This window comes from Nannobrachium achirus (assembly GCF_963921795.1).
Source record: "Nannobrachium achirus genome assembly, chromosome: 3".
Lineage (NCBI taxonomy): Eukaryota > Metazoa > Chordata > Actinopteri > Myctophiformes > Myctophidae > Nannobrachium > Nannobrachium achirus.
Window position 1 is genome coordinate 42,191,957 of NC_137812.1, and position 9,501 is coordinate 42,201,457.

At 41.9% G+C, this 9,501-nt stretch overlaps 2 protein-coding genes across 3 annotated transcripts; one reads left to right on the plus strand and one right to left on the minus strand.

Moving 5' to 3' along the window:
- Window positions 1–270: 270 nt before the first annotated feature.
- On the plus strand, window positions 271–7,072 carry taf5 (TAF5 RNA polymerase II, TATA box binding protein (TBP)-associated factor; the record flags this gene model as incomplete). Of its 2 annotated transcripts, none has more annotated exons than XM_080721413.1 (11): window positions 271–688; window positions 866–1,106; window positions 3,674–3,989; window positions 4,189–4,352; window positions 4,781–4,916; window positions 5,308–5,428; window positions 5,517–5,646; window positions 5,847–6,011; window positions 6,133–6,310; window positions 6,484–6,661; window positions 6,816–7,072. In XM_080721413.1, 11 exons carry the CDS (start codon window positions 271–273, stop codon window positions 7,028–7,030), a joined length of 2,262 nt encoding a protein of 753 aa, XP_080577539.1. In that variant the 3' UTR covers window positions 7,031–7,072. The 2 variants fall into 2 exon arrangements, with proteins under 2 accessions (XP_080577539.1, XP_080577540.1); XM_080721414.1 differs by having other exon boundaries at window positions 271–652.
- A 242-nt stretch (window positions 7,073–7,314) lies between these two features.
- Window positions 7,315–9,366, minus strand: atp5md (ATP synthase membrane subunit k). The gene is made up of 4 exons (XM_080721424.1): window positions 9,309–9,366; window positions 7,732–7,833; window positions 7,519–7,609; window positions 7,315–7,426 (listed from the first exon to the last, which is right to left on the minus strand). Exons 2-3 carry the CDS (start codon window positions 7,813–7,815, stop codon window positions 7,520–7,522), a joined length of 174 nt encoding a protein of 57 aa, XP_080577550.1. The 5' UTR covers window positions 7,816–7,833; window positions 9,309–9,366; the 3' UTR covers window positions 7,315–7,426; window position 7,519.
- Between the last annotated feature and the right edge of the window lie 135 nt (window positions 9,367–9,501).

Here is a 9,501-nt window from a genome sequence, read left to right on the forward strand (position 1 = left end):
TGTAATGTAGGCCAGTGCTTAAAGTGGGCACCTCCATCACAGAGGCATGGTGCTGGAGAGTGGCATTGGACAGTTTGCCAACTTTATCCATATTTAGTTCTAATATATCGACTGTATCCGGTCATTTGCAAACACATTATGTACGCACCGTTTCCGTATCCGCTCCAGAGCAGACCAGATGGACAGTCGAGAAGAACCAATCACATCGTCTTAAATTGTGCCGTCAACGTTCTTTTATTTTACCACGCGCATGCGCAGTTCATTTTGAAAATGGCGGCCATGCAGGGTGGTCAGATGGAGACAGAAGGAGAAAAGGATATCAAAACAGAAACATCAAACGATAACTCGGGAAATAACAATGCAAACGACGGAAGACCACTTTCTGCGTCTCCTGGGACCACTTCGTCGGCTGGAGGCATAAAAGCCGCCCCAGAGGACCAGCAGACGCTACTCGCAGTCGTGCAGTTCCTCAAGAAGTACAAACTGAACGAGTCTGCCGACATTTTACGGCGAGAAGCGGGTCTATTAGAAGAAGCAGAAGATGCGAAGGGTCTGGAGTCTGCAGGTTCTGGTGGTGGTGGTACAGGAACCGCTGAGCCAGAAGCTTTAGATGCAAACTCTCTGCTTAGCCGAGTTTCTGGCTCATCGTCTACCGCCGCGGCCAGCGCTGCTCCACCGATATCCAAAGGTCCTATATTACACATCGTGTATCTCCTCCTTAAACTACCAACCCGCTATTAGTAGACCGCTTCTGAGCTTAATCGCATTTATAATAACGAGGCACAATGTAGACAGTAGACCTAACCTTCTGCTTTTTTTGCACTAACACGCCGCTAACTAAGAAGCGCATGGGTTTTGTTTACAGGACCCGCTGCCGGGACTGGAGAGGATCAGCCAGATGTTAACGTTGTGCTGTCGGCGTACAACCAGCAGGGGGATCCGGTCCTCTACAAAGTGTACTACAGTGGCCTGAAGAAGTTCATAGAGAGTGTCCTGGACTGCCACAGAGCTGAGCTCTCTCAGGTCTTCTATCCCCTCTTTGTCCACATGTACCTGGAACTGGTCTACAACAACCATGAGAGTGAGGCCAAGGCCTTCTTTGAAAAGTGAGTGTCTTGACAAAAAGTAATCTATTCTTTTAGCAGAGAGTAGAATCCTCTGACCCCTGACCCCTCCCCTAGCCGCAAATTGCAACACTAGATTTTTGGAGCGGTGAAAGCGCTCCCAATAGACAGGTATGTCCGTGGGTATGTCCCTGGGTGGGTGGGTGGGTGGCTGGGTGGCTGGTCGTGTCCGTAGCCTGGCAATACCTTGAGTGGCCACACACAACACACTAGTTAAAGGAGGGGCGCTGTTTTGTGCAGGCCAGGCACACTCACCACTGACTCACAGGCACAGTTTACAGTTTAGGCATTTAGCAACACACACAGGGTATAGCTGCTCAGATTCACCGCTCCACTTCGAACCGAGGTTTGATTTTTTTATACTCGGATGAATCTAGGGTTGCAATACCTCCCATAGGCAGCCAATGCATCAAAACTAGGGTGACCAGACGTCCCGTTTTACCCGGGACAGTCCCGTTTTCAAGCTGCGTGTCCCGGTGTCCCGACAAATATCTTTAAAACACTGATATGTCCCGCTTTTCAACATTCACTGCAAGATTGTCCCGGTTTTCGCCAGAATTAAGATAATAGTAGCTGTTTTCAGTGGTTGCATAGACATTTGTTATGTTCTTTTCATGAAAACATGCTCACCTAACCAATCAGAAAACAGGAACAAATTCATTGCGTGTCTGAATTCAACGCTGAGGCTGTTTGTCAATCACTCACTGCCTGTTTGCAACCCTGCGGTGCGTGTGTGCGCGTGCACGAACGGTTAGAGAATGGGCACGTGCGTGCGCGGTAACGTGCGCATTGATTTTAGGGTCCCAGTTTTAGGCAACAGTGTTTTGCGTCCCGGTTTGAGTGGCTGAAAATATGGTCACCCTAATCAAAACAGTTTTTTGCTATCTGATTGTATTAAACGTCATCAAACTCACCAATATTGGGGCTGTATGGAAAGCTTGGAGTATCCTCTTTCTATCTGCAAAGTGTTTGTTTCATAAAAATCCACCGGCGTAGACATGTTAGGAGCTACTTTCTATCAAGAAATTGGCTTCAGGTGATTATTTTTTCAAAGTGCTGGAGTTTGGAAGCGCTTGTGGGAAGTCACTCAGCGGTCCTGTGTACCACCTGGTTCTAAATGTCACATAATGCAGGAGGCAGCGGGACGCTGCGTAAATAGAAGACGAGCGCTTCCGAAGTTCAACACTTAGAAAATAAACCATGTCTGCTCGGATTTCTTGACAGAAAATAAATCATAACAATTCTACGGTGGATTTTTCTGAAACAAACACTTTGCAGATAGCAAGAGTAAATTCCAAGCTTTCCATAGAGCCACAATATTGGTGAGTTCGAAGTCGTTTAATACAATCAGATAGCAAAACAACGTTTTGATGCATTGGATCCCTATGGGAGGTATTGCAACCCTAGATTCATCCGATTAAAATAAAATCTAGTGTTGCAATTTGCGGCTACCCCTCCCCTACTTTCTCTGAAAATATACCTTGTGATTCTACTGAGCTTTATTCCAATATCTTTTACAGTATATTTGTATTGTAATGTCTGTATTATATGTATTACTGTTGAATTGAGTACAGAGGACCACAATGGAAACAAGTACCTGGGGCTTTATGTGTTATCATCATTTTAGCATAACCTTTGACTGTATGTACTACCTGTACTGTTAATACATGTTAATAAAGTATTCACTCAACCAATTCATTTACAATTTAGGCATTTAGCAGACACGCTTAATCCAGGGTGATTTAGAATAAGTAAGGACAGCACATGGTAAATGGTAATACATAAATAAAAACATGAATACATCAAATGCATAGATAGTAATACATAAAAAAAAACGTAGGTAGACCAAAAACATTTTCAATACATTTCAAAACCAATCAAAACGAATCTAAAACTAAACTAAAAAAAGTACATCGAAGCTATACACACTATAGCTACGATGCCAAGTCGAAATTGGCCTGACATCGGTCTATGTAAGAATTTTGGCTGGTTGAAAACCAATCGTGATGCAGCATTCTGGATCATTTGGAGAGGAAATGCACGTGATGCAGAGAGGCCAATGAGGAGAGATTTACAGTAATCTAATAAAAATCCCAGCAATTAGTTGCCGATTCGATTACGATTACTAAATCAACTAATTTAATAATGGATTTGATTACAATTTAGGCATTTAGCAGATGCTCTTAATCCAGAACGATTTACAATAAGCAAGGTAATAAATACATCAATACAATAAGCAAGGCAATACATCAAATGCCTAGAAATATCAATCTAGAAAAGAATTATCGATTAATCGTTGCACCCCTAGTCTGATCCTTCGGATTTTATGGAGTGTGTGAACCTACAGGATCGGGTGATTGATGCAATGTGAGCCTTGAATGAAGCTCTTTCTTGTCTGGGTTCAGCTTGAGGTGGTGTGCTGACATCCACTGTGAGATGAATTAATCAATCAGTATTTAGTGATCAGATCTTTTAGAAATGTTAGCATTTGATCCCATACTCAGCCATAGCCCTCTCTGTCTTTTTATCCCCTTCACCCTCCTAAACAGGTTCAGTGGGGACCAGGAGTGCTACTACGAGGATGACCTCCGCGTTTTGTCCAGCTTGTCGAAGAAAGAGCACATGAGGGGCAACGAGACTCTGCTGGACTTCCGCACCAGCAAGTTTGTGCTGCGCATCTCCCGTGACTCGTACCAACTGCTAAAGAGGCACCTGCAGGAACGTCAGAACAACCAGATCTGGACTATCATACAGGAGCACCTCTACATCGATATATTTGATGGCATGCCACGCAGCAAAGCCCAGATCGATGCCATGTCAGGGAGCCTGGCTGGCGAAGCAAAGCGAGAGGCCAATAAGGCTAAGGTGAGCAAAGGCCTTGGTTGTGTGCGCACACGTCTATATTACACAAATGAACGTGTTGCTGTCTGATATCAGTGTTCTGTGTGCATCATTGTTTCAACAGCCCTGTTGGCTGCAAGTCAAGAACCTTGGCATAAAAAATAATGAAAATCCTTGTTAAATGATGTAAGTTATTCACCACTTACTCCGCTATGTTCTCCAGGTATACTATGGACTGCTGAAGGAACCAGAAATTGAGTTGCCCCTTGATGATGAGGACGAGGAGGCGGAGAATGAGGAAGGCAAGCCCAAGAAGAAGAAACCCAAGAAGGACAGCATGGGTTCCAAGAGCAAGAAACAAGACCCTAATGCACCCCAGCAAAATAGGTATTGCATGTTTACTCTACAGCTTTATTGATAAAGCGTACAAAAAAGAGAAAATAGACGATCAACTCGCTCACACCGCGTTGTAACCAAGGCAAAAGTTTGAAACAATCGTGATATTGATTTGAAGTCATATAGCCCAGCACTAGCATGTACAACAATGTCTTTGTAAGCGCTGCTGTTCCCATTGATATTATAAATTATACATTTGCTTCCAGTTTTTGCTAGATTATTATTACCTTTTTTGTCCAGTATCTTTGTGAAGCCATTAATTGCGACCTTCAGGTCACAGTTACTATCAATTACCTTCTAAAGTTTGTGTATGCGACCTGACGGTCGCTTATCTCCCAATTAGGGAGTCTCACTGGTTAATGTGGATTTTAAAACCATTGGCATCAGAGAGTATAATTAAGTATAATCCTACCCCTTAGGATCCCTCTTCCAGAGCTTAAGGACTCAGACAAGCTAGACAAGATCATGTACATGAAGGAGGCCACTAAGAGGTTCCGACTTGGACCAGACAATCTTCCTTCTATATGTTTCTACTCTTTCCTCAACGCATACCAGGTAAAACCCTTAACATTGAACATGTTTACACATTGTTATGAATGACACCGGCATTTGAAACATTTGACTATTCTTTCCCTTAATGTTCCATTTAAAGCTGGTAAATAGATTATTAAGAGATTCCTCTTTGGATACACATAACGTAGATCAGAAAATGGAAGCAAAATATCATGCCATGGTAGTGTAAGGAAATGACTGAATGGGGTTTTGAGAGTGTGGCCAACAACCTCAAATGTCTTGCGAATAGTTTCATTAGTGTGGTTGGTGGTGGGTTGCTATAGGCAAAACACAAAAATTGCTTTATATTTATTTCCTGGACAAAACGGCACAAATGTGTCCATATACTGTACTTAATGAATTATTTTTAAATGAATGTTATCTTTGCCTGTAGGGTTTGACGGCAGTAGACTTAACAGATGACTCCAGCCTGATTGCCGGGGGCTTCGCAGATTCCACTGTACGCGTTTGGAGCGTCACACCCAAAAAACTCAGAAGGGTTAAATCAGCAGCAGGTAAAGTAACACTCATAACCACCCTGACCTTACTGATTCACATGTGATTAGAAAATAAATCTCAGACATGAGTTTTTATTTCTCCAAGACTTAAGTTTGATCGACAAAGAGTCTGATGACGTGCTGGAGAGAATCATGGATGAGAAGACAGCCAGTGAATCTAAGATCCTCCACGGACACAGCGGCCCAATTTATGGACTTAGCTTCAGCCCAGACAGGTAAGACAGCTCCACTGCTTGTCAGTTAAATTGTACTAAATGTGGCATAAATTGCATTCTGCATCAAAGTTTATTTTCTCCTTTTCAGCAATCATCTACTTGAGCTACAATACTGGATGTTCAATCAGTGCTACACCAAATGCATTTGCATGAATTGCTTAACTCAACTTTTTGCTATGTTGTTCTCTCATATCGTTCAGAAACTACCTGTTGTCATGCTCGGAGGATGGTACAGTCAGGCTATGGAGTCTGCAGACCTTTACCTGTCTGGTGGGCTACAAAGGCCACAATTATCCAGTGTGGGACACCCAATTTTCCCCTTATGGACACTACTTTATATCTGGTGGACATGACAGAATTGCTCGGTAAGAATGAGCTAATATGTGAAATCATTATTTTTGCCCTTTATTGGTGTAATGCATATACGGTACATGCAGTGCAACAATATAATGCTGAAAAAGCTAATGAGTAGGTTGTCTTCAACAGTTTGTGGGCAACTGATCACCATCAGCCTCTAAGGATGTTTGCTGGTCACCTGGCTGATATCACCTGCACCCGCTTCCACCCCAACGCCAACTATGTGGCCACGGGTTCAGCAGACCGCACCATTCGTGTCTGGGATGTCTTGACTGGAAACTGTGTGCGCATCTTCACTGGCCACAAGGTCAGTGTTCACCTAACCTGTTCTGTCTCCTTGGCTTGTAGTATTTGCATGTTATTAGTATCTAGCAGAATCAATACATTTCGTGGTCTAATGATTAACCTTTACCTCATCACTATTTCATTGGTACAGTATATAACAAATGGTTGAGACATCCCACTCTGCTCGTTTCCTAGGGCCCTATCCATGCCCTGGCTTTCTCTCCCAACGGGAAACTCCTGGCTTCAGGAGCCACTGATGGCAGAGTTCTTTTGTGGGACATTGGTCATGGTCTGATGATTAGCGAGCTGAAAGCCCACACAGACACAATCTACTCCCTCAGGTTTAGCAGAGATGGAGAGATACTTGCTTCTGGTAGGTTGGATAACAATAATGTGCTTAATAAATTACACCAAAGCATGCAAGTTTAATTTCTGACCGTGGTCCCATTTCCTAGCTGTTGCCATGTTGGATAAAAAACGGTTCCAATTTTGTTTGACATGCAGAGTACATATTTGTTGTTTTCTAGGTTCCATGGATAATACAGTTCGTTTGTGGGATGCAATGAAGGCATTCGATGAGGTAGAGACTGATGACTTCACAGCAACTACAGGGCACATTCACCTACCAGAGAACTCACAGGAGCTTCTGTTAGGGACCTACACATCCAAGTCCACACCTGTAGTACATCTTCACTTTACCCGGAGGAACCTTCTGCTTGCTGCAGGGGCATACAACCCATAGTAACTCTTTGAAACTGAGATGTGAACCAACATCAAGCCTTGTAATGTTAGATGGTTCCTTGCTAGGGCTGTGGAAAAACAATGGTTTTATCAATTCAAACAGCTAAGCTACCTTCTGCTTTTATAAATACTGCCCCTGAATACATTTGTTATTAGACACCCTCCAACCTAAAGATTAATTTCTTTTTTTTGTAAGTCACTGCCATGAGTACAGATTTATTTGACTTGTGTGGTTGTCTGTATTATAGTATTTTATACTGGTTCAAACTGTAAATAAAAATAACATTTACTATGTTTGAGAGAGTTTTATTTTTATTCACATGGTGAAAATCGAAACAAATAAGCACATCCAGGGGCCTCCAATCCAAGCTACAATAAATGAAAGTCGAATGGACACCTGTTGAGATGAAAAACAAACATGAGTATTTTAAGAACTTTCCAAGGAAATAATCAAGCCTGAGTGTGTAGAGAAATCTCTACAATACTTACATTACTTTTCTGTTACAGCGGCTTGTTTCTTGGGTTTCAATTTAAAGAAGAGACCAATGGCTAGAAGACCGGCATATGTAGCCAATACACACTGCAGAGACAAGAGACGTGACATGTTAATGTTGGCTTATGCTCCATCCATTCTACATAGTGATTAAACCAAATCAAAGTCCCTACTCCCTACCAAACAAATAGATAATACTGTAAACTCACATTCCTCCTCCCTACGATGGTCCATGCATTGAAGTGTTTGGCAATCCCAGTAAACTGGTGCTGTCCAGCGTCGTGTCCACCCATTATGAACGATTAGTAGTTCTGAGAAAGAAAATGTCAGAAATACATTAAAAACAGGCTTTATGGATGATTCTCAAAGTAGATTCTAGACACTGGGTTCCATAGAGCACTGGCTCTCAACCTTTTCAGTCCACAACCCCCAAAATAATCATATTTGAACTGGGGACCCCCCACCCTGACGAGCACTAAGAGTTGAGGCATTACAATTTGTATAACATGGTTCTATTGTGAAAATAGCAGATGCGAGAAATGAGCATGTATTGTAGATCGCCTATTTGACAATTTGGCTAATGTTTAATTAGTCGTTTTAGAGGTATTTAAAAAAAAAAAAGTCCTTAAATTGTCACTTTAGAAAACTTTGTTGGTTTGTTTACTGTTGAGAGAGAAAACAATGTTGCCCATTAAGTTAATCATCTGAGGACCCCCAAAATAATTTTGGGGGCCCCCCTCGTAGTCCTGACCCACAGGTTGAGAACCACTGCCTAATGCCTCATTCACACTACAGATATATAGTTGAACGTTTAGCTTGGTAATTCAATGTAATCTCAATGGAAACCAGCTTTAAAGATACAGGAGACGCTCCAAGCAAAGCTTTGAAAGCTTTAAAGCTGGTTTCCATTGAGATTACATTGAATTACCAAGCTAAACGTTCAACTATATATCTGTAGTGTGAATGAGGCATTAGAGGGGTCTAAATTAGCCTAGCTTGGCTAGATACACAATCCCCCCATGTTAAAACATGGTGGAGATAGATACAGCAGTTAGTTAGCTAGCTGCATAAGTATCTAGGCTGGTTATACCCTTATTATTATAGCTCTATGGTTATACCAGGCTAGGTCTAAATTGACCCATACAAGTCTGTTAACAGTACTCAAACAGTATACAAATAAGGGGAGTCCTTGAAATGTAAAAGTTTGAGAAACAATGGTGGTCTTGATTGAAGACTTTATTAGAAGTTTGCACGAGGAAAAACATTAGAAATTAAACAAAATGAATACAGAAACAAAATGTTTCTGTAAATATGTCTAACTTTACAATAATAACTACTGAAAAGTGAACGGCATGATTAAAAACGCACTGTCAAATGAATAGTAATTACATAACATTGCAACTTGTACTTGTCCAATTAGACAGGTCATTCACTTTGCACAATTCTACCAGGTCACGGTACAGCTGTCACAAAAGCAGCGTTTATTCTTTGAGTTCTGAAATAAAGGCTACAATGATTTTTAATAGCTTAATGTTGAGTTAGTGAAGCAAACACTTGGATTCATTCAGCTTGCAGGTCGAATGCTAAGTGCTAACCCACCAGTAACATTAGCTTGATGGGTTAGCTTGCTAGCTACAACCAGGCAGCTAGCTAACCCTGTTTGTGTTTGGGTTAACTTGGAAGTTTTTGACAATGCTGTTTTACAACCAATGCGGGTTACTTGCTTAACTTTTAAAATGCACATGGAAATAAACCTGTATTTTTCTGCCTGAATGCTCATTCTTACCTTCAAACAGACGACCCTTGAGAATGTGGACAGAACGTACAAGTAAGTGCCCTTCAATCCAAACAGGAAGTGACGCCTACTCCTATCTTATTATCGGAGGAAGATGAATATGAGTGGACAAAACCCACGTCCATCAACTTCGATCCTGCCCCTTTGCACGTAATACGATCGGTGAATGGTTAGTAGCAACGTC